The 24,974-nt window shown below is 51.7% G+C and overlaps 1 protein-coding gene across 4 annotated transcripts in view; it reads right to left on the bottom strand.

Moving 5' to 3' along the window:
- The window catches only part of EFCAB6 (EF-hand calcium binding domain 6), a 236,080-nt gene that overhangs the window by 58,359 nt on the left and 152,747 nt on the right, over positions 1–24,974 (bottom strand). For all 4 annotated transcript variants that reach the window (XR_007135738.1, XM_047786044.1, XM_047786045.1 and 1 more), the window contains exons 19-21: positions 19,681–19,916; positions 8,804–8,900; positions 1,295–1,413 (exon numbers count right to left, since the gene is read on the bottom strand). Coding sequence is in view for 3 of the 4 variants with exons in the window: in XM_047786044.1 (XP_047642000.1) it covers positions 1,295–1,413; positions 8,804–8,900; positions 19,681–19,916 (452 nt within the window). In the remaining variant the exon portion in view is untranslated. The remainder of the gene's footprint in view (positions 1–1,294; positions 1,414–8,803; positions 8,901–19,680; positions 19,917–24,974) is intronic.

The raw sequence follows: 24,974 nt of genomic DNA, 5'->3' as shown, positions 1-24,974 counted from the left end.
TTGATCACTGCCAGGCGGCGAGGACTGCGGCCAGGTGACAAGCCTCGCCTTGCCTTTCTCAGCCTGGACCTCAGGCCACTGCTTGGAGAACCCTTCCCCGACTGCCCCAGGGGTCAGGCGGCCCCATCTGGAACCTGGGGACTATTTCAGCAACACTCCCACCAAGACGGCCTCCCCCTCCTCCGCGGCCCCCAGCACTCCTGCCTTCACCTCCCATCCCGCTGCACCTGTTCCCTTCTCCCGCGTTTGTAACTGTCAATGCTGCCCCTCGTATCTGAGTGTTCCCTGTCCCCCGACAGCTCCTTGAGCGTCAGGGCCACACCGGCACCTCTGCATCATCCACTTATTTGCCCGCTGCACCTCCATCCTCTGATTTCTCAGAGGGACCCACTCATTCACTCTGTCAGAAGAGAAAACGGACAGGGAGACCAAATTGGTCCTGTGTTGGAACGGGTCTATAAAAAAAAAAAAAAGGAATTTTGTAAGAACTTCAAGTTGCTTTTCTAAATTAGACACAAACAGCCCACCTAATTCTAAACTCGGCCAGCGTTCCAGTCTTCGACTTTGAACAGATGAAAAGCTAAAAAATGGCAGGGAACTGCTTCATGAGCTTGCTCCTGAGAGGACAAACGCTGCTGCACACGACCCTGGGGGAGTGTAAGTGGCAGCAAACATATAATGAAGCAGGAAGTAATTCAGAGACGGATCTGGAACTGGGATCACATTGCCCGAGCACCTGGAAACTCAGACATCTACACGGGGAAGATTGTACCTGGGGGCCTGGTTCAAAACCAGCCACATCTAAAGTGCCTTTTGAAAAATGGAGCCACTACTAGATGCTATTTTCAGTTTAAGACACTCTCGAGAAACTCCACCAAGTTGCCAAAAGTTTGGTTATTTTCTTCCAACAAATTACTCTTCTATAAAACGGCTGTGCGACACTGATTTCCATCCTAAGGCAATGGGGAGAGAGGCCTTTGCCCTTTACCCGCTGCGGGCCTGCCGGCTGAGCCAGCTGTGTTAGAGTTAAGTCCTGGGAGAGTGGCTTCCTTCTCTGAAACCGGAAAAGGATGTGGTTAAACTCCCGGTTCCTTGGAAATGCAAAACTCTCAAGTCTAGTATCAGGGGCAAGTGTTTCCCTGGCTCCCCACGTTCCTCGAGGCCAGGCTGCTTTCTGGGGGGGAACGGGACACGGCAAACCATCCTGGCCCCACCTACCCCCGAGCAGTGGTGAAACCGGGGGCTGAATTTGCTGCACCACCCACCCGAGCCGAGATCCTCAGATGCCACTCACCTCAGCCAAAGCTTCTCGAACTCTCTGGGCGTGAGGGGGATGGCAAAGCCGTACAGCGCGTTCCTGACGTCCCGTCGTCGAAGGATGCCGTTGCCCTCACTGTCCGTCTCTATGAAATTCTGCAACGCGAGAAGGCGGCCCTGAGTGACCTGTCACGCCACGCTCCGGTGGGACACAGGGGTTTCAACAGTCAGTGTCCGGAGCAATCTAAGACGTTTTTCTCCCCTTCCTGCCGCTTAATTACCTTTTCACCTACACGCCGGATGCCCTCCTCCTTCCTCTGGAGACGCGCACAGAGTAACACACCAACTAGGACCGCACCCCCGAAGGGGCTGATCGCGGGCAATGGCTGGCCTCGGGTGTGTGGCTCAGTTCCGCTCCTGACCAACCGCTCGGGTTCGAGATTAGAAACGAGGCCCAGCCGGAGCCTGGACACTTCGTGAGGTCATCACCTCCCCGACACTGGGGACCTGGCCGCCCGGCTGCCGGAGGGGAAGCGAGGGACATGAGACCCCTGGAGTTGTGACGAGGTGGCACCACGTAACATCCCCGGGGAGGGCAAAGGGCCTCTGGGGATGTGTCAGGCACTGAGGGGAGGGGGCAGAGCCTGGAGGAGTGCTCGGCACTGTCCACTGTCGTAAGACCGTTTCTACGTGAGGGCTCGTCCCGTCCTCCTTCTGAAGACCCTGGGAGGAAGATGCGACGGCCAAGCCTCCCAAGCCCTCTGCCAGCATCGCAGAGGGTGCGACTGCGGACACCGCCCGCGCGGGCAGGAGCCACACAGGAAAACCGCCACCGCCCTCTATTCACACCCTGGTGCTGCAGGCACCGGGCGGCGTCGTGAGGCCGGGGGAAGTCGTTAAGAGGAGCGACAGCAAAGCAGGGAGAAACACAACTGCCGTCCCTCACAGACGACGACGACGTGACTATGGGGGATACAAAGAAGCCACAAGCGAATTTTGACAGTAAGAGAACGCGGCAAGAAACCTGCGTTCCACAGCAAGAGGCAAAATCATCGACAGTTTTCTATCTCAGACACGGAAAGTGGATTTCAAAAAAATAGCATTTACAACAGCATCAAAATTAGAAAGTCCTACGAATGACTCTTATAAATGAATGTAAGACGTCTACGAGGGAAAGCCTAAACACTTACTGAAGAAAGATATTTTAAAAGATCACAACGGAAATACATCGTTTGTTCACTGGAGACTCCGCAGGAAAGACATCGCTTCTCTCCAAACACCCCAGGAGGTTCTTTCTCCCTTGGTAGAACTTGCCAAACTGAGTCCAAAAACACGTGGAGAACAAGGACGAGGGCCTTGCCTACCAGCTAGTTAAGAGGTCTTACTGGGTTACGGGGGCTAAAGATGTGGCCTTGGTGTCAGGATAGGACCAATGGACCGATGGGACAAGAGGCCCGGAAACAGCCCTGGGTCTTGATGCAGGTCAGTGGGGGAAAGGACGGGCTTTTCCCTGAAGGTGCCGGGACACCTGGTCTCCGTGTGGAGGAAGAGAGGTGGAGCCCGGCTGGCGACACTCACGGAGCACCCGGCACACACGTCAGGCCCCGGGTGTGGGGTGAGGCCGGGATGCTGCAGCACATCTTCATGACCTCAGGGTAGGGTTTCGACAGCAAGAACTTCAGGGAGCAGTTTAAAAACGGACTCTATTGGAAGAAGAACTTCCGTTTATCAAAAGCTATCGTATCAAGAAGGCCAAAGACAGGAGAGGGTGTGGCCAAGACGGCGAAGCAGGAAAACGCTGAGCTCCCTCCTCCCAAGGACACACCAGAACGACAGCTGTTTCCAGAGAAGTGACTGATGAGGCACAACCAGAAGACTAGCAGAAAAGGTCCCCTACACCTACAGACATCAAGAAGGAACCACAGGGGGACCGCAGAGTCATGGTCGAGTCAGGACTCCTGCCCCTGGCAACCCACAAACGGGGCAGAGGTCTCCCCAAGAAGGGAGGGCTCTGAGCCCCGCACTGGGCTCCCCAGCCTGGGCACCTTGCACTGGAAGACGAGCCCCCACAGCCAGCAGGGCTTCCTCTTGGGAGTACCAGGGGGCTGTGGGAAATACAGACTCCACTCCTAAAGGACGTTCACATAAACCCCACCCCTCCAGGGCAGGGCCCCAGGGCAGAAGCTGTCATTGAAAGGGGCCTCCCTCTAGCTTAGTGATGCTGGGACCCTGTCCACTCACCAGCCTGTCGGCACCGGGACTGGGATCCCTCAGGCCAAGCAACTAGCTGGGCAGAGACCCAGCCCTACTCACCAGCAGGCCTGCTGCCTAAGTCTCCCTGAGCTCACAGCCACCCTGGACCCAGCCCTGTCCACTGGAGCATCTAGAACTCAGCCCCACATACCAAGGCACTGGCACGAGCTCCAGGACCAGCCTCAACACCACTGCGGAGGCCCCGACCCCGGGACCCCCAGGACCCTGGCCCTGTCCACCAGCAGCGTGAAACACCAACTTCAGGCCCTCCGGGGCCTGGGACCCTGGGACGTAGTTCCATGCACCAGTGGGCCAGCACTAGCCCCAGGACCAGCTTTACTCACCCATGGGAGAGCGCAAGCCCCGGGACCCCCAGGCTGGTCCACTGCCGGCCCCAGGACCATGGCAGCTCTTCAGACGGCCACACTGGGATCCAGCCTCACTCACCGATGGGCTGACACCAGTCCCAAGGCATCCGGGACCCCACAGAGAGCTGCCCAGCATCCAGCCCCAATCACCAGTGGGCCAACAGCAGCTTTAGGACACCCCAGACCCTGAGGCCAGCTGTGCCGGGAATTAGCCCTTCCTACCAGCAGACTGGCACTATATCCAGGACCTCCAGCCCCATAACCACCCGCTCTAGAACCCGGCTCTGCCCACCAGTGGGTCAGCATTGCCATGGGACCCCCTGGGGCCCTGCCATCAGAAGCCTCAGGACCAGGCCCTGCTCACCAGCCACCAGTGGCCTCTACACAAGGCAGGGACCACCAGCTGAGGGTGGGCCATCCGTGTCCATTAGACTGGCGACAGCAGGAGAAGCAACACAGCCCACATAGGGGCCACCCCTCCACACTCTGCTGACCAGAGTGTGCAGCTGGGATGCACAGGACATCTGCAAAAAGCCACTTCTCCAAGGTCCGAAAACACTGCCTGCCTACCAAATACATAGAAATAAAAGCAAAGAGGCAAAATAAGGTGACGGAGGAACACGGCCCACAGACAGCAACAAGGTAAAACCCCAGAGGAAGAATTCAGGGAAGGGGAGACAGGCGACCCCCCCAAAAGACTCCAAAGCCATGATCACGAAGATGCTGGGAGAACTCAGCAGAGGGAGGATAAAGGCAGCGAGAAGACACGTGGAAGGACCGAGCGGGGCTGGAGAACACGATGACTGAAACCAAACTGCACGAAAAGGAATCAAAGATTCGATGACGCAGAGGAACGGATCAGAGAGGTGGAAGACAGAGTCATAAAAATCACCGAAACGGGGCAGAAAAAAAAGCTAGAAAGGAATGAGGACGGTTTAAGCGCCTCACAGATAGAGGAAAGGCCACCAGCCAGGAGACAAACACCCAGGCTCATGCGTAACCAACACGTGCTGATGGCAACGGCGATGAGCCACAGCTCCACCCCCCGAGACGGGAGGTACGTCAGGCGTCCGAGCGCCGGGACAGGGCGTGAGGCCTCCAGCACCAGAAGGGTGTGCTGTCTGGCCCTTTACAGGAAAAGCGGGGCTCCCTGGTCTGAGTTGTTGTCCGCATCCTCTTCCTTCATCTGGATGGTGGTTATAAGGAGATGCACGATCCGGGATTCATGCACAGGCACGTCCTAAAACTGATTTCAACTCTACGAATACATTATATCTGTGTAAATACATCTACATTATAAATTCGTATGTTATATATACACATATAAGTACATACTATGTGTATATATATATATATAAACTATGTGTGTTAAATAATATATATTATATAAACAATAGTATAAACTATATATGTGTGTGTGTGTATATAAACTATTATATGTTAAATAATATATATTATTATATTCCACTGCAGTGTCACAACTTAAAAAAACAAGATTAAAATGATTAGGTCTGGAGAATTTTAAAGTCCCTTTAAAAACTTAGAGCATAGGCGTTCCTGTTGTGGCACAGTGGAAACAAAGCCGACTAGGAACCGTGAGGTTGTGGGTTCGATCCCAGGCCTCACTCAGTGGGTTAAGGATCCAGGGTTGCTGTGAGCTGTGGTATAGGTCGCAGATGTGGCTGGAGATCCCGTGTTGCTGTGGCTGTGGTGTAAGCTGGCAGCTGTAGCTTTGACTCGACGCCTAGCCTGGGAACCTCTCTATATGCCACACACGTGACCCTAAGAAAGCAAAAAAAGAAAAGAACTTAGAGCCCCCTGCACAACGATGTGAATGTATTTCATGCCACTGAACTGGCACAGTTAAAAATGGTTGGGATGGTAATTTTATGTTGTGTGCAGTTTATCGCAACTTTTAAAAAGCTACCGCACGTCCAGCCTGCTGTGATCTGTTCCCTGCGTAGCCTGCCCTGCCTCGCACTGAAATCCACCGGGTTCTGACCCCTCGGTCTGACACATCCACGCTGGGCTACCTGCAGCCCCCACCACCTTGCCCTGGTTCAGTCTCAACACCCTCCACAGCCCTAGCAGCCCTGCCTGCCATCTGCTCATCTTTCAAGGGACCCCTTCTTCTTGGGCACCCCCACTCCACACAAGCCGCCTCCATCATAACACACGGCATTCTTTGGCGTTGGTGTTGGTGTTCACACCAGAGACTGTGCCTTTGTTTTATTTTATTTTTTGTTAGCGTGTCTTTAGCACCTTGCCGCAATGCACTGCTGCGTTATTAGTTAGCACGTAACAATGTTTGGGGAAGAAACCACTGAACTTACTTTACAAAGACACTTAAATAGAAACGAGCCTGTTAAACTGCCCCCCATGGGCCGACTCCTAAGTGCTTCGGAGAACTCAGCTGGAGGGGACCGTGGCAGGGCGGGGAGCCCGTGACTCTATCTGAAGATCACCAGATGCCTCATGCTGAATCCCTGTTCAAGTTCAAAGGCAGTTTTCCTGGAGAACCCCTCCTTTGGGGTATTAGCAGGGCTTGTCTGGAGAATTCCCAACTGAAATGGAGCAGGAGGGAGATGAACTCCACACCTGTGGTCACTTTTACCAGCTCAAATGCAGGGACCCAGACCTAAAGAGCGGGGACACGAGGGACGCAGGGACCCAGACCTAAAGAGCAGGGACACGAGCCCCTGTGAGCGGGCCTGTCTCATCACCAGGCGGGCTGGGGGGACGCCTGCTAATCTTATTTATGTGCCATACTTTCTGCTGGTTAGAACTAATCCCTCAGTGCTTTACTCCAAACAAACAGCGACAGTGACGTCCATAAGACCAGGGTCATTTACTCCCAAGACAGGCGACAAGACGCTTGGTTCTGGACAAGATGCCCCCCCCACCCCTTCAGACCCCCTCTGATCCCCCTCCCTCTGTCACCTGCCATGTCTCCTCCCTCCGCACTCCTGCCAGGCTAGGTTCTAGAAGGGATGGAGGAGGGGGCCAGGGGACAGACCCAAGGCTGCTGGTTCAGCAGCACAGAACCGTGGGGCCCCCCCACCTCCTCCACACACAGTCTGGGATCTGCACAACATCCAGGCTAAAGACACTGCAAGAGGCCATGGAATCAGGTGCAGGCGCAAGAGTCCACGTGACGGAGAAGAGGAGGGGCGGGCAGGGACAGGCAGGGAGGGGCCCCGCGGGGTGTCGGGGAGCCGGGGCGGGAGCACCTCAGGAAGGATGGAGCCGAACACGGCGGAAACAAAGACATCCACAGCCTGCTCCTTTCAGCACCCAACAGCTTTGCGAATGCCCTGCCTTTGCTCCTCGGCGTCACCTCTCCTGGTCCATGAGCTCCGCCAGGCGGGAGCAGACTCGGCTACCACCCACCCCGGGTACAAGTCCCTGCGCACTAAGTCGAAGGGGGTTGGAGCGGCCAGGGGCCCTGGGCGTGGCCCTTGGGAGGCCCCAGGCCCACGGAGAGCAGCGCCCCAGGGGCCCGGTGGAGGCCTGCTCGGGAGGGAGCTGCTCCCGTGACAGGAAGGAGGGCAGGGCAGCTGGGAGGGGAGGCAGGCTGGGGAGAAGGGGCTTTTTCCTGAACAGGTCAGGCCTGAGGGAGTTTGAAGGCCAGAGAGAATTATGGATGGGGGGGCCCATGGCCGACGGCGTCATGGTGCCAGGCTCTGCCCTCTCCCTGGCTGGCACAGGTGTGCCCTGTGTGGCTGCCATTCGCAGCCCAGAACTGGCCCTGTCCTCGACCCAGAGGACGGCTCTGCAGGCTGGCCCTGCTCTGTCTGTGTGACCTGCCAGCCTGGGCTGGCACAGCCAATGCTATGGGGGTCGGAACCAAGGAGGGGCAGCCTAGGTGCTAAACAGGACTTAAAAGCAGGATTTCACATCAGACACAGGCCTAGACAGAGCGAACAGAAAGAAAACGCTCAGACGGAACAAAGCGGAACGTTGCTCGAAACAGCATGAAAATACTCCTGCAACGCAGTTTCCAAACCCCTGTGGCATGAAGTCACCGCGTCCTTGTGGCATCATGAAATGCTGACTGCTCCCCCGTCACGTCCTGGATTTCAGGATGACCCAGGCTTGCCTCTCAGATCTGCTGTCCTGCAGGTCATGGTTAGAGCGTGTCTCCCGCCCCGACACCGCAACCAATCACAATTTGCAGGATTCCCCTTGGAGAATATTCGCCCTCAGAATGTGTTTTCTCAGAGACTGACTCATAGGCAGAGAGGACAGACGTGTGGGAACCGGGGGTGGGGGTGGGGTGGGAGGAAGAACTGGGAGTTTGGGATCAGCAGGCGCAAACTATGACAATCAGGATGGATAAGCAACGAGGTCCTTCTGTCCCGCACGGGGAACTCCATTCAACATCCTGCGAGAAACCACAATGGAAAAGAATATGAAAAAGATACTGGAGATAGAGATATAACTGAGTCACCGTGCTACGGAGCAGAAATGAACACAACACCGTAGATCAACTACACGTCCGTAACATTCAAAAAATAAATAAAGAGAAAATAAACGGATATTAAAGTTAAAAATGTGTCTTCGTTAATTCTGGCGAGACAGGGAAAAAAATCTCTTTAACACGCGTGCTTCTAACGGTGTGAAAGTAAGTACCAAGCGCATCTTCCATTTTTCATTTGAACTTTTAATTCCTATCAAACCTGAGATAAAGGCATGACTTTTTGTCCGTGTGACTCCATCAATGACTATTTTTCTAAAGATGGATGGATTTGGAATGTGAGAATTCATTTTGAAAAAGCATTTTGAGACTAAAAGGAGTCACCAGATTGGGTCCAGAAAGCTGCTTTCCCGGCTCCGCAGCTGGATCAGAACAGCTGATTGTCCCAAGGACCTGGGAACCCTGAAAGCCAGGTCCTTTCTTTTTAAGGAAATAATTATTTTCTTACCTTGGACAAGTCGGCCCATCTGGTTTTTGCTTTGGTAACAAGGTACTGGTGAGCCTGCTCGCAAGCTAGTTCTGAATCTGCGACCTTCTGTTTTGGTCTTAAAAGAAAAAAATATATATAAGTATTTCTGCTTAAATTTAATGGCCTCATTCATCTCCCAAGGGTTCCCCCACCCCGGTTTGTTTCAAAGATACCGCGCAAGTCTGTTATTTCACATCTGGTCTAACTTAATTCTTAAAATACAATCTTATTTCCCCAACTGCCTGTTAGGGAAGCTTCTTAAATGTCAGGAGCCCTTGTCCATTTCCAGATAAACGCCGTTCGACGTTTCCCGCAGTCACAGAGCAGGAAGGGCTCGTTTATTCCCGGAGGGATGAGAAAACACACTATGACTTTGTTTTTGGAAGAAATCAACTAAGAACGTTTATTTCTGGAGGTGCAGGTTGGAGTGACAACACGGACCAAAGCTACTGGTCCAGGAGCAACCGGTACAGATTCTCAGTCCCAGCGCCCATTCAGAGCTTAGGTGTGTGGGATATAAAATGATCAAAATTCTGTTTGCTCCCAGAACGATGGGCGCCGATAAGACGTGGCTGGGCCACCACAGGGCACAGTGAAGCCTGTGGCTGAAGGACTGTGGGGTGCCCTGGACTCTCCCGGTCACTAAAACCAATGAGGGAGCCTGAAGCCCCGTGATCCCTTGGTCACTTCTTCCTCCCTGGTGGCCTTGGTCGGAACGGCACTCACTCCCCGCACGTGGGGGGTCAGGGCATCCTGCCTGAGGGTGAGTAAGGGCGACACCTGACCCAGGCCCCACCAGGGACCCTCACGGGAACTTCTCCTCCAGGGAACCCGGAAAGCCAGGGTGGGGACAGCGAACTAGCCCTTTGTCGCCCTTTTAAAGAACTTTTATTTATGCTCCAGAAGGTGAGCTGCTTACAAAGAAAAAAAAAAAAAAAAAAAGCAGGCAGTCAGAGGTTTATGTGACTCCCAGAGCTGGACCGCTTTGCCTGTGGCCCTCTGTGTGCAACACCAGGTGAGCGCTGTGGTTTTAGGATAATCGCCGCCCCTAACGGGCTCCGTGACCAGTGGGGCTGGGACAGTCGGTCCCTTGTCATACAGAATCTGAGTTTTCGCAGCAGTGCTGGCATGGCCTCCCCGCTTTGCAAAAGAGGATGCTGTGGTTTAGTGAAGTTAAGCAGCCTGCCCCAAGCACACAGCCCGTCCCAGGATCTCTCGTCAATCAACTCCGGGCCGGCCAGTGCCAGAGGCGAGGCTTGCTCACCTCCATTTTCACTCCATCTGAAACTGTAGACTTGGTGCCCCTCTAACTTCACACCTCACGGGGCAGGAGCCACGAAACGTCAGTTCCACAGAGGTGAGGGCCACCCGTTGGTTTTTATGTGCTTAACCTTTCCATTTCAATTCGATAAACGCAGTTCTGCCTGAGCCTATGGAGGGCCAGGCACTGTGTGTGAGGTCCTCCTGGTGGGGTGAAGCCTGCAGCCCCCCAGAGAAGGCTCTTCTGTCCACTGCTGTCCTACATTTTAAAAGCAGACAGCAACGAGTTCCCGGGTGGCACAGCAGGTTAAGGATCCAGCGTTGTCACCACTGTGGCTCTGGCACAACTGTGAACTGCTGTGGCAGGTTCGAACCCTGGCCCAGGAACTTCTGTATGCTGTAGACACAGCCAAAAAAAAAAAAAAAAAGCAGATAGCAAGCCAGGAATCCAACAATTTAAATTGTAATGATTGTTCTCCATGTGGCTTCTCCTTTAATTCCCTTCTAAGAAACTCTGCTGCTCTCAGACAGCCACCCCGGCCCCCCCCCAGATTCCCTGGCGGCTGGTCACGGAGCACGAGGTGGCCCTCATCACCCCAGAGCCCACACCGGGCTGTGGACCCGTGTGTCACGTGGAAAGGGTCGTATTCAGAGCAGTGCTTCTTTGGTGAATTGCACCAAGTTTGACTCCCTGGTTTGGCAAGTAAAACCTCTTGCACTTCCTCAGTGGGCCGGTGCTGAAGACTCTCTGAAGACTGGGCAGGGTCTTCTGCCTCTTCCTGTGTTGCTGCGGAAATGGACCAAGTAGGGTTGTGCTCATTTGCACTGTCTCCCCTGGCAGATGCCAGCTTGTGGGGTACACGCGCCAGCTCCCTTGATTGAGAACCCCCCTCCCCAGGCTTTGAATTCACCAGTCACTCTGTATTGCCAAGTCTGAGGGTCTCTGTTGACCTAACGTGACCTCTGTTAACCGTCTCCCCCCTTGCCAGTTGCCTTTAGGACGCTGTTCTTTAAATAATACCCGGGGTTGGAACACCTACCCTGGGACCCGGCCTATGGGTGCCCTCAGCCTGTGTGATTTTCCTTCCCCACCTGCCCCCGCCCCCACCCTGGACCACTCCTTCTCTCTCCTTCCACCCTGAAGCTGAGGTACTCGTCTGAGAGGTCATCTGTTCTCGTGTCCCCAGCTCCCGCCCGGATGCTGTTGGCCCACGCCTCTACCACTAGCATGGTAGCCTCACCTGCCTCTCCATTCCATCTCTCTCCAACTGCCTACCGGACTCCACAGAATCATGGAATTTCAAGGATAGGAAGGGATCCAAAGACTGGTTGATCTATCAACTTCTAGCGAAATCCTCCATTGCTACTTCCCCACCACGGCTTTGGAAGCTTGGGTGGACCGTGCTGCATTTTCCCAACTATTGCTTAAAAGGGCTGTCGGTCCTAACGATACATTTTCCCCTGCCTTCACCTTTAAGCTTCTCCCAGATCTTACCTGTACTCAGAGGACTCACCTGGACCTCCCCCCAAAAGGATGGAGGTCCCGAGAGCTACATTCTGTCTCTGAGAAGTGAACTCACTATCAAACTGATCGCCCTGTTTAAACACATATCCAAGCAGCGTTTCAACCCAATTTCTCTACTAGGCCATAAGGCTCGATTATTCTGCTCACACTAGGGACTCCTACTGATTTCCCACTCGTCTCTCCTATTTTATAGCCTTGTCTCCTCTAGAGGAGTTAGAAGGGTTTTCTATGGCCTTCTCCAGAAGTTTCCTATTCCTGAGGCCTGCCTCTTTAGAGCTTAATGGTCAGTCAGATCCAGCCTTCCCATCGGTCAGCCTGTCGGTCATAAACATATGCAAACTCTTACCATGTGCTGCTCTAGGTGGTACACACACATTGATGGGCAAGGTGGAAGAACCCACGTCCTCAAGGAGCTCATCATGTGATGGCAGGAAAGTACAGCAAAAACATGGGACAATAAGTGAATCAGATAACTTCAGATAGCGAATGTGACTGAGAATGATGGACCAGAGCGAGGTCAGGGGCACTTCAGCTGAGAATGCCGGAGAGCAACCCCTTGAGGCATGAGGGATGAGGAGGCGCTGTGTCATCCGAGGGCACAGCTTTCCAGGCAGGGCCAGAGTCCTGCCTGAGATGTGCTTCTGGTCCCAGTTAAGACGAAGCAGGCACACGTCAACCTCTCTCTTCCCCTGAGTACAACTAAAAACTCTAGGCAGGATACAAAAAGGGACTCTCTGAGGACTCTACCTAAAGTAAATAACACGAGGCTGATGGAGAGGGAAATCAAACCTTGAAGAATGACTTACACGGTGGTATGTTTCATGGGTTTTTTTTTCCCTCCTATATTCCCTGCTTAAGGACTGCTTCAGGGCAATCCTAATTCTGGAATTCTGCAGTGGGTGTGGATAGAAAAAGCTCCAAGAGAAAGCCTGCTTTCTGACCAAAGGACTAGGAAGGTGGGCAGCTGAAGTACAGTATGAGGGAATGCCCCCTTCTTGTCTCTTTTTACTGTTCCCTTCCTGAGCTGAGGCAAGCCCAGGTGCAAAACTGCACTTCTGTGATGGTGCCAGCAACAGCAATGGCCAAGTAGGTCCCCCAAACCGAAATTCTTCTCACCAGAGGAAATGGGAAAAAGGATCCCTGTGTTCAAATAGGGTTGGCAGAATGCACATTATTTTCTCTCACCATGTTGCCTTTAGAGGTAGACCCAGTGGTGAGAAGCACTCAACAGCACAGACAAGCTAAAACCTAAAATTTTCCAAGCAGAAGACCAAAACGAGAGAGTCCTTGGGTGCTGGAGAGTGTAGGGAGAAATCACAGAGAGTAGAGAGGGAGAAAAAGGGATGCCCAGATAAAGAAAGTTCCAGGTTCACCTCTGATGTGCACATGTGTGAAACTATCCAAGAGCAAAAGCTTTGGTAATTTCACTCCAGTTAGTTAAGACTGGCCCCTGGATGCTGCACTCATGGGCTGGCCTGATAAACTGTGATGGCTTGGAAAATCAAACTGATGCAGAAACAACAGAAGGCAGGTAAAGACCTTCATTCTGAAACTAACTGGATTGACGGCCTGCTTTAAAAGGAATAAGTCAACCAGCACCCTACTGAGGATTTTAACAGGACAGAGTGTCATAATATCAAAAATGTCCATGATACAATCCAAAATGACTCTACATGCAAAGAATCAGGAAAATCCCAACAACTTTCAAGATAAAAGACAATAGGCACCAACTCCAAGATGGCCGAGAAATTGAAATCATCATATTTTAAAGCAGCTACTATAACCACAAAGTAAGAGTAAATATCCTTGAAATAAATGGAAAGACAGAGGTTCTGAGCAAAGAAATAGGAGGTTTTTTTTTTTTTTTTAAAGAACCAAGTGGAAACTTTAGAACAGGAAAATACAATGACTGAAATAAAAAAATTTCACTGGATTGGCTCAATGACAGAATGGAGATGACGAGGAGTGAGTCGGTGAACCTGAAAATAGATAATGCCCTTTGCAGCAACGTGGATGGAACTAGAGACTCTCATACTGAGTGAAGTCAGTCAGAAAGAGAAAGACAAATACCATATGATATCACTTATATCTGGAATCTAATATATGGCACTAATGAACCTTTCCACAGAAAAGAAAATCATGGACTTGGAGAACAGACTTGTGGTTACCAAGGGGGAGGGGGAAGGAGCGGGATGGATGGAGTGCAGGGGGTTAATAGATGCAGACTAGTGCCTTTGGAATGGATTAGCAATGAGATCCTGCTGTGTAGCACTGGGAACTATGTCTCGTCACTTTTTTTTTTTTTTTTTTTGCTATTTCTTGGGCCGCTCCCATGGCATATGGAGGTTCCCAGGCTAAGGGTCGAATCAGAGCTGTAGCCACCAGCCTACACCAGAGCCACAGCAATGCCGGATCATTAACCCACTGAGCAAGGGCAGGGAATGAACCCTCAACCTCATGGTTCCTAGTCGGATTCGTTAACCACTGCGCCACGACAGGAACTCCCTGTCTCGTCACTTGTGATGGAGCATGATAATGTGAGAAAAAAGAACGTATACATGTATGTGTAACTGGGTCACCTTGCTGTACAGTGGAAAATTGACAGAACACTGTAAACCAGCTATAATGGAAAAAAATCATTGTATATTAAAAAAAAAAGAAAATAGATGACTAGCAATAATCTAATCTGATCAAGAGAGAGAAAAGAATATATCCCCAGGCACTATGAAACAGAGACATGTGGTATAAAACCAAAAGGTCTCATATCCGTGTCACTGGAGTACCAAAAGGAGAAGAGGAAAAGGTTGGTACAAAAAAAATTTTAACTTCAGGAAATAATAGCTGAAATCTGCTCAGATTTGGTGGAAAAACATAAACTTACAGATTCAGGGAGCTCAGCAAACCTCAAAGAAAATCACACTCAAATACATCATACTAAAACTACTGAAAACCAAAGATAAATTTAAAAAATCTTGAGAGTAACTTCAGAAATGACGTGTAGGGAGAAAACCATCTGAATGACTACAGATTTCTCACCACAAACCATGGAGGCCAGAAGACAATGGAACAACATTTAAACAGTGATAACAGGAGTTCTTGCTATGGTTCAGTGGGTTAAGAATCTGGCATTGCTGCAGCTGTCGTATAAGTTGCAGCTGTAGCTTAGATTTGATCCCTGGCCAGGGTACTTCCACATACCAAGGGTGCAGCCAAAAAAAAAAAAAAAAGTTACAAAAGAACTGTCAACCCAGAATTCTATATCCAACAATAACAACAAAAATCTGTTAAGAATGAAGAAGCATTGAAGATATTGTCAAAGCAGGAACACTGAGGTAATTTGTCTCCAGCAGACTTTCTCAAAAAGATGTTAAAGGAAGTTCCTCGGGGAGAAGGAAAATGACAGCAGAGAGGAACTTGGAACTTCAGAAATAAAGAAAAGCATAAATGGTAAATATGAATATACTGTTTTTCTCAGAGTTTCAAACTGACAGGAATGGAAAGAGAGATAGGCAAATGCAAAATCATTTTGGAGACTTAAACACTTCTCTCTTATAGAACAAATGGGCAGAAAACAAGCAAGAATATAGTCCTGAACATGTAACCAACTTGATCCTATCGACATTTATAGAACACTCCACACAACAGCCAAATACACATTCTTTTCAAGCATTCATGGGATATTCACCAAGATAGGCCATTTCTAGGGTCATAAAATAAACCTCAACACATTTAAAAGAACTGAAATCATACAAAGTATGTTATCTAAACTCTACAGAATTAAGCCAGAAATAACAGAAAGATAGTTGGAAACTATGGAAATATTTTAAAATTAGGAAACATATTTTTAAATAATCCATGGTTTTAAGAGGAAGTCTAAAGGGAAATTAGGGAATATTTTGAACTGGATGAAAATAAAAACTACAATGTATCCAAATTTGGGAAATGCAGCTAAATAAGTACCTACAGGAAACTGAGAACATTAAGGGATTATATTAGAAAAGAAAAGGAGTTCCCAGTGTGGTTCAGCAGGTTAAGGACCCAAGGTTGTCTCTGTAAGGATGCGTGTTCGATCTTTGGCCATGCTCAGCAGGTTAAGGAGCCAGCATTGCTGTGAGCTGTGGTGCAGGTCACAGACACGGCTCAGATCCTGTGTTGCTGTGGCTGTGGTGTAGGCCGGTAGCTGTAGCTCCAATTAAACCCCTAGCCTGGAAACTGCCATTGTCAGGGTTGTGGACCTAAAAAGCCCCACCCCCACCCCCCAAAAAGACAATGTGAATAGAGTATTGATAAATAAAGTACTGTGAATGTATTTTCTCTTCCTTATGATTTTCCTAACATGTTCTTTTCTCTAGCTTGCTTTATTGTAAGAATACAGTCTGTAACACCTATAACATACAAAGTATGTGTTCACAGCCCTTATATTATTGGTAAGCCTTCCAGTCAATAGTAAACCATTTGTAGTTAAGTTCTGGGGGAATCGTAAGTTATACATGGATTTTCAGCTGTGCAGGAGGTTGGCACCCCAAGCCCTGTGTGGTCCAAGGATAAACTGTATACGCAAAGCAAGAAGGAGAAAATAATAAAGAAGAGAAATAAATGAAATTGGAGCAAAAGCAACAGAGAAAAATCTAGTTTTTATTTTCATTCAGTTCAAAATACTTCCTAATTTCCCTTTAGATTTCCTCTTGAAACAAAAAGACGGTTTTTTGAAAAACCAATAAAACTGATAAACCTTTAGCTAAACGAATCAAGGAAAAAAAGGAGAGGAGACATCCACTGCCAACATCAGATGTGAAAGAGGGGCTGTCACTAAAGACCTCACAGATATTCAGAGAATGGTAAGGCAATACCACGAACCACCTTGTCCCCATGAATTTAACAACAGACCAAGAGATCAAATGGACCAAGATCTTAAAAGACACAATCTATTAGATAAACTCATTCAAGAAGGACTAAAACCCCTGAATAATTCTGTAACTATTAAATTAATTCGATTTATAGTTAAAATTCTTTCAACAAAGGAAGCCCCAGGACCTGATGATTTCGTTGGTGAATTCTATCAAATATTTTAAAAAGAACTAACAATTCTGTATGATCCCAAAGACAGAAGAGTGGTATTCTGGCTTTTGTTCTTCCTCATGGGCCTCCCCCCAAAATGCACTTATTTTCTGTATGAAATAAAACTCATCCTATTTTGCTATTACCATATGGTGGGCCACTGCACCCTCTTAGATGACGACACATGACAAGGTCTTAGTCATCTTGATTTTAATTATACTAGACCTCTTTCCTCATCCCAAGAAATAGTCAACCATTACTCGACTACTTCCAGCTATGCTTAAAAAAGGAGACGAAAAGAAGAAGAAAGCAGGAAGGGATGGCACCTCCCAACAAAAGGATACAATGCTGACGGGAACCCTCAGTGTTTCATCACCCTTCAGTTTTCGATTGCACCACCCAAAGCGTCAGAGCCTCTTTGGAGAAAGTGTAAAAGAAGATGGTGGCACTGTCCTTGCCGTCTCAGGTTGGCGTTCCCTGGACATAGCTGAACATTCTTAATGCTTGTTTCATGGACACATGGCAAAGGGAAGAAGCCTGAGATCAGAAGACGGCTCACAATTAGGAGATGAGCCAGAGGTGAAGGTGAACCTGACCATATAACCAAGTCACTTGATGAGGAGGAGAATAATATAGTCTAAGAACAATGGGAAATGTGTTATTTCCATTCAGTTAGTCATTCGCCAGGAAGGACTTGATCATGCAACAGTCTGTTACAAGAAGCTGACCATCGGATTTTGGTAAAAGGACACGTGATGTTATTTTCTCTCTCTCTCTCTTTTTTTAGGGCCCCACCTGCAGCACATGGTGGTTCCCAGGCTAGGGGTCAAATCGGAGCTGCAGCTGCCAGCCTACACCACAGCCACAGCAACACAGGATCTGAGCCGCGTCTGCGGCCTACACCACAGCTCACGGCAATGCTGGATCCTTAACCTACTGAGCCAGGCCAGGGATCGAACCCGCATCCTCATGGTTCCTAATCGGATTTGTTTCCACTGCACCATGACGGGAACTCCAGTTTTCTCATCTTTTTGATGTACATGCACCAAAATGTATTTGATGTGAGTTACCAGTAGATAAACGGACAGGGCCCACGTGTTTTTAACAAGGGAACAGATGACGCAAATGAAGCAGGTCACTGGAACAATCCTTCGAATCGGTATTTCTACATCGAAGAATGAACATGCTGCGCACGTATCGAGCAGACAAGACGGTCTTCTTCTCTTCCACAAAGCAACGAAACTTCAAAACTTTCAAAAGTACTGCATTTTGATGAAGCAGGCGGGAAGCGAAGGCCCAGAAGGCAGAGGGATCCAACTGGGAGGGCAGGGTGGCCTCCACAAGGGACGCGTCCAGGCTTGGCTGGAGAGGAGTGAGGCTGAGGCGGGAGAAAGAGGACGCGCTCTCTGGGCAGAGGAAGCGGCCCCTTCCCGCAGGCATCCCGGCCAGTCTCCGTCTCACCACCCGCCGCCTGGTCCTTCCCGATAAGTCATCACCACTTCCCTTGGCCCAACTCCTCCACCTATAAAGCCAGAGCACGACGCCTCCCTGAAGGGCTTGAAGATGCATCTGCAGGAGGCACGGATGGGGCCCTGCCCCGGGAGGGCTTGGCTCTCGGAAGCAGAGCCTTATGGGGTCCCAGAGCTCCCTCTCCCTTGCCCACGCTGGGTCTCCCTGGGATGCAGCCTCTCTCTTCCGCTACATCCAGTCCTGGGGTGCTGAAGGATGCTTCTACAGCAGAGTGTGACCCCCCCCACACACACTCCATGGCGTAAAATCCTCTCCTGCTATCCATAAAGGATAGGACTGGCAGCCTGGTGCTTGAGCCCCTTCGCATGAGCCCTCCTGCATCTCCCGCCTTCCTCTCCCATGGCACACACCGCTTCTGCACACACATCGTCTCCCAGTTCCCGAATGTGCTCCACATGCCCACCTCTGTGGTTGTGCAGATGCTCTTCCCTGGTCTTGAATCACCACCTGGTAACCCGCACTGGACAAACTCCTACTCACACCTCAAGACCCAACTGAAAAGTCCTACTTTGCCTGTGCACCTCCAGCAGGCTCAGCCTCTCCCCTCCCTCAGACATTCCTGTATTTCTATACAGTTCTGTAGTTTCCCACCTGTCCCAGCTCAGTTCAGCCCCGAGCCCTTCAAAGGCAGTGTTCATCTCACCCATTTGCACCACCCAGTCCTGGGGCAACGTCGAGCACACAGCAGATTCTCAGCAAATGGGTGATGAATGAGCAAATGAATGCAAATGAGTCATCCGGACGGCAAGATTGCGCTTTGCGGTTGAAATCGTTGCATTCTGTCTGCATATATCCTCCAAAAAAAATTCTTTCTGAAGGATATTTTTTGCTTTGTTTTAATGTTAAGCAATCAAGTCTCGTATGAAAGCCCCTCAGAACTTGAGCAATTGGAAGCAGGTGTCCCACTCACGTGTTATATGATCCTTTTGCTTAGAAAGAGACTAGTCATTCTCTTTCCTGCTGGCTTTTTACATATATAGAGACAAAACAAAACCAGCAAATTCAGAAGGAAAATTCAAGTGCAAGATCAGTGGGCCTCTGCAGCCTGGCCAGATATCACACAGCCTGGCCCAGTCACAAAGGGCTTCTGGGGGCGCCCCCTCCAGGGGGCACATGTGTATACTTAAGTGCAAAGAAAAAAGACAGGGAGTTCCCTGGTGGCTCAGTAGGTTAAGGAGGCGATGCTGTCACTGCTGCGGCATGGGTTCAGTCCCCGGCCGGAGAACTTCCACGTACGGGGCCCAAGAGAAAAGAGGGAAAAGGCTGGGATGACACGCGGGGAAGTCCAAGCATGATGCTCCCAGGTGTTCGGATGAGGTGTCTACACCTTCTGGTCTTTGGCCGCTGAACGTGTATGTTCTTGAATGTGATGTTTCTTGAACTAAGGAAGAGCCAAAATACACCGCTCCTGGGAGGCGGCTCCAGCCTTGGGCCCCGTCGTGGGCCCCGTGGAAATGCCGCCCCGCCCGCGCTGCCCTCTTACCTGAGGAGTCTCTGAGGCGCGTCATCCTCTGACCTGAAAGATCTCTTCTCACACAAATGTCGAAACTCGCGGAAATTTAACGTGACACTGAGTCGCAGGCGGAGGAGGCCCAGGAAACGCTCGAACTCCTCCTCCTTCAGGTTGAAGTGCAGGTGCAGCAGCAGCCTGCGGAGGTCGTGCATGCCGATGAGGCCGTCCCGGTCCGAGTCCAGGTTAAAGAAGGCAGCGTAGGGGTCCTGGACACGAGACGCACCCTCAAGGCCCGGCCGCCTGGACCTGGCCACGCGCACCCCTCCCGGACCACGGAGGGGCCGTGGTGCCACCACGGCTCCTTGGAGATTTGCTCTCCCCGGGAGTTTCTGAGCTATGTTCTTGGGTGCCCTCTTTTATTTTTATTTTTATTTTATTTTTTTGTCTTTTTGCCATTTCTTGGGCCACTCCCGCAGCATATGGAGGTTCCCAGGCTAGGGGTCGAATTGGAGCTGTAGCCGCCAGCCTACGCCACAGTCACAGCAACGCAGGATCCGAGCCGCGTCTGCGACCCACACCACAGCTCACGGCAACGCCAGATCCTTAACCCACTGAGCAAGGCCAGGCATCGAACCCACAACCTCATGGTTCCTAGTCGGATTTGTTAACCACTGAGCCACGATTGGAACTCCTCGGGTGCCCTCTTTTAATGCAACGAGTTCAGGAAGGGGGACCAGAGGGGCTTTTCTTCGTCTGGCTCCCTTGGCTTCTGAGATCAGTACTTCTAGTAACAGAAGTAAGGGGAGTAGGCTGGAGCTTCCCAGGACCTACAAAGTCTTGCTCTCGGGAGTTCCCTGGCGGACTAGTGGTTAAGGATTTGGCAATGACCTTGCTGTGGCTCAGGACACTGCTGTGGTGCGGGTTCAATTCCTGGCCTGGGAACTGCCGGGTGCTACAGGCACAGCCATAAAGGAAATCTTGCTTTCAGTGTTTTCAGGCAATTCTCATAAAGTTTGGCAACTTCTGTCTACAGGAAAACCAGCACTGTGCTGAAATCACCCTGAGGAGCCGCCCAGAGCCGGGCCCTGTTCTGATGCCAGTGCCCAAGGCCCCGCCCTGCCTGTAATCAGCTTTGGTTGCAGGTTGTGCTGCAGGAGGGCACACGGATTCCCACATGGCAGATGAGGAAGCAGAGGCCTGCAGGGAGCTTGTGATCAGGCTGCAGGGCTGAGGGTGCACCCTGGAGGCAGGTGGTTTAGTTTAAATCCCAGCTCTGCCGGGTACCAGCACAAAGACAAAGTCCCTGCCTACTGGGGGGTGGTGAGGTCTGAAAGTGCTAACAGGCAAAGCCTTTAGGAAGCACCGGGCAGGTTTCCTAAGCACTTTAAAATGTTGTTTGTTCCCACTACTGTTGCCTGAGGTCAGACAGCAAGTACCCAGCAGTGAGATTTGAACCAGGTCCATCTGGGCCAACACCCTTGCTTCCCCCGGCCCTGCCCACCCGATTCCTGTGTCTCAGGCTCCAAGGGGTGCTGCTGTGGTCTCATCACCCCTGTTCCGTCAGCACCCGAGGCAGCCCCTCCCTGGTACCCATCCTGCTGCTTTGGAGGCCCAGCCGGCAACTCTGCAGCCAGGGACCCTCCTCAGAGGTCACTTCTAACATAAAGCAAGACCCGCTGTGACTCAAGGGTCTAATTAAAACCTTTTGGGGAGTTCCTGTTGTGGCTCAGAGGGTGACGAACTCGACTAGTATACACAGGATGCGGGTTCAATCCCTGGCCTGGCTCAGTGGGTTAAGGATCCAGCATTGCTGTGAGCTGTGGCGTAGGTTGCAGACGTTGCTTGGATCCTGAGTTGCTGTGGCTGTGGTGTCGGCTGCTGGCTGCAGCTCCAATTCGAGCCCCAGCCTGGGGACTTCCATATGCTGTGGATGCGGCCCTAAGAAGCAAAAGAAAAAAGACAAGACAGAACAAGATCTTTTGGGATTTGTGGGAAGATCTGTTTATCCACTAATTATTATTTGTGCCAAACATCATTCGGGACACACAAACCCAGGCGATCACTGTGCTAAACACCCACCCATCTTAAGCGCTGCCCCTCCCCTCAGAGATGCCAGTGTCCAGGAGGGCTCTTCTCCTGCAGCACCGCCCACCGGAACTGCAGGCCCATCTCTTTGCTGCTGGTTCCCTGTACGTTTGGCTACAAGCCCTCCTACAACCTCCCAACTCACATCTAAAGGCTTCGAGGCATTTCCCCTTGGACGTCAAAACGAACACAGCCAAAGTCAAAGTTCTGGCTCCTGGATGTCCCAGCTCATCCTCCTCTTGGTCCTTCCCGGCTCGTCCTCCTCCGGGTCCTTCCCGGCTCGTCCTCCTCTGGGTCCTTCTCAGCTCGTCCTCCTCTGGGTCATTCCCAGCTCAAGAAGCGGCAGGACCTTCCTTCCATTTCTCAGACCGCAAACCTCGGAGGCGCCCTCGGGCCTCCCTCTGCCCAGCACCCCACATCCAATCCGCCCACACGGCTGTCGGTTCTCCCTTCAGAGCATCACTTCTCCCAGTCCGGCTGCTCCACTGGACCCCTGGCTGGCCCCCAGCTTCCTGCAGGAGGCTCTCCACTGGCTCCCAGCTCCCACCCTCACCCCGCCTTCTTTCCTCACAGCAGCTGCTGATCCCTTCTCAGCTCAAGCCAGTGCATGTCGCTCCTCTGCTCAGCTCACGGCACCAGGGGTCCAGTCCTCAATCCTGACCGTGGCTCCAGCCCCCTACTCTTTGTCCTCTCCTCCTCCTCCACGGGCCCCCGTGCTGCTGTTGGACACGCCAGGCCTGCCTTGGGTACACCAGGGAATTCTCCACCAGCTCTGCCTAGCCTTCCTTGGGTCTCTGCCTGAATGCCACTTCTCCAGGGAGGCATGTCCTATCCCATCTGTACAAGGGAACTACTCTGACAGGCCTCTGGCCTCTCCCCCTGCTTTGTTTTTCTTCACAGCACGTGTCACCACAAGACCTTCTGGAGATGCTCGTCTTCACCAGCTGCTCCACCTCTGGAAGGTCAGCATCTTACCTGGGCTGACCAACCCCTCTGTGCAGCTCCAGCCCCGAGAGCAGGCTTGGGAAACGTCCACGGAGTGAGGATGGGCATGAGGATGAAGCAAATATTTCCTGGGCACCTATGATGTGCCAAGAACCCTGCTGGGCACAGGGACACACTGACAACTCAAGCCTGGCTCCCGACACCAAGGCCCTCAGTCCAGCAGGGAAGAAAGCAGATGACAGCGAGACGGCGTGGTAAGTGCAGCCAAAGAGGAGCAAAGGCCCTGAGGCCTTCACCGCTGGGCTGCGGGGCGCGCATCTGTAAAATCCCCGCAAACTGAGATTCTTCCCTCAGTCCTGAATCTCACTCTGACTCCCAGCCTGAAGACTCCGAATTTGACTGAAGTCAGTAAATGCCAGGGCCAAGCAGATGTTCCTTAACTCCTGGCTATGGCATTCACTGGGCATGCGGCTTCGAGAAGTCCCTCCCCATCTGTGACCCTCCATTTCGTCACCTGTGCAGCGGGGGTGCTGATGCCCACTCGGCAGGGTGGTTGTGGGGATTAAACCAACTGAGGCCCGGGTGTAAGCCCTCTGGGTCACTGCCTGTTGGGGAAAGTGAAGTCTCTTATTCATTCAGCAAATGCATACAGATCACCTATTGCCCAGCAGGCACTGTGGTGGCCAGTTGTGTGACTGTGGTGAACGATTCAGGAGCAAGCGGGGCCTCGACGTCTCGTGGAATGACAAATCCACGCGCTCGGTAAGCAGGGAGCAGTGAGCGGCGGCAGGCCTCCAGGCAGATCTGAAGGGCCAGAGGAACCACCGGGGCTTCAAGGCCGGCGCTGAGGTAGGAGCTGGCTGGTCGCAGGGCGAGGAGTGACCGTCCAGGCAAAGCAGCAGGATGTCCAAGGCCAGGAAGGGAGGAAGGGCGACGGCCGGAGTGACGCAGCGGGTGGGGGCTGGGGAATGGAGGGGAGACGCGGCAGAGAGCAGGGCCAGGCCGGGGCTGCAGGCTGGTGGGCAGGATCCTGGCTCATCCCAGAGAAAGGGGACGCTCTGACCAGAGCCTGCGTGTTGAGACCCTGCAAGGCCAGGTATCCAAGACAGTTTCTGAAGCAAAAACCACAGCTGCAGAAGTGTATATACAGGATGAGTCTTTGTGTGGGGTTTCTCTCTCTCTCTCTCTCTCTCTTTTTTTTTTTGTCTTTTTAGGGCCACACCTGTGGCATACGGAGGTTCCCAGGCTAGGGGTCTAATGGGAGCTACAGCTGCCAGCCTACGCCAGAGCCACAGCAATGCAGGATCTGAGCTGCATCTGTGACCTACACCACAGCTCACCGCAGAGCTGGATCCTTAACCCACTGAGCGCAGCCAGGGATCAAACCTGAGTCCTCATGGATGCTCGTCAGATTTGTTTCCTCCGAGCCACGGTGGGAACTCTGTGTGGGGTTTCTCAATCCTCTTTGTTTTTTTAAAATATTCCTGAATCCACAGGCATGTGCCTGAACCTGCAGAGACACTGTCTAGAGGGTGAGGCTGAAGGTGAACCCACCAGGACCACGGGATCTGTCCCCAGGTCATGCCCCCAGGTCACCAGGGGGTCTCTGTGCCTGCTTTCTTCACCACAGTGAGGGAGGGAAGCAGGGAAGACAGCCCTTGTCTGGTCACAGTGAATTATCCCGTTCTACTGTTCATGGTTCTGGCCTTAGCCGTGCAGATGAGGCTGACTTCCTCAGCTTCGCCTTGTCCGTAAACCTGGCTGTGCTGAGACAGACTGTCTGGCCACAAAATCACTGGGCAAACAATAACAGCAGCAGCAATAACAGTAATTTCAACTACTATCAAATAGTTTTTTCATTACGGATGGAAAGAGCTATTCAAGAATGTCTCACGAGGAGTCCCCGTCGTGGCTCAGTGATTAAGGAATCCGACGAAGAACCATGATATTGCGGGTTCGATCCCTGGCCTTGCTCAGTAGGTTAAGGATCCGGCATTGCCGTGAGCTGTGGTGTAGGTTGCAGACGTGGCTGGGATCCCACGTTGCTGTGGCTGTGGTGTAGGCTGGCGGCTACAGCTCCAATTCGACCCCTAGCCCGGGAACCTCCATATGCCGCGGGAGCGGCCCAAGAAATGGCAAAAAAAAAAAAAAAAGTCTCTCGAATAGGAACTCAATAATGGAAACAGAGCGACTGAGCCATCCAACTCAGCAGTCAGGACACACACTGCACCCCGTTTACACACAGCAGCCCCCCAGGGCACCCGGATGGAACCTGCACCCTAGTCTGCAATTAG

This window comes from Phacochoerus africanus, chromosome 7 (assembly GCF_016906955.1).
Source record: "Phacochoerus africanus isolate WHEZ1 chromosome 7, ROS_Pafr_v1, whole genome shotgun sequence".
Taxonomy (NCBI): domain Eukaryota; kingdom Metazoa; phylum Chordata; class Mammalia; order Artiodactyla; family Suidae; genus Phacochoerus; species Phacochoerus africanus.
Note: the sequence above shows the minus strand (reverse complement) of the source record. Positions and strands in the feature narration are given on the sequence as shown.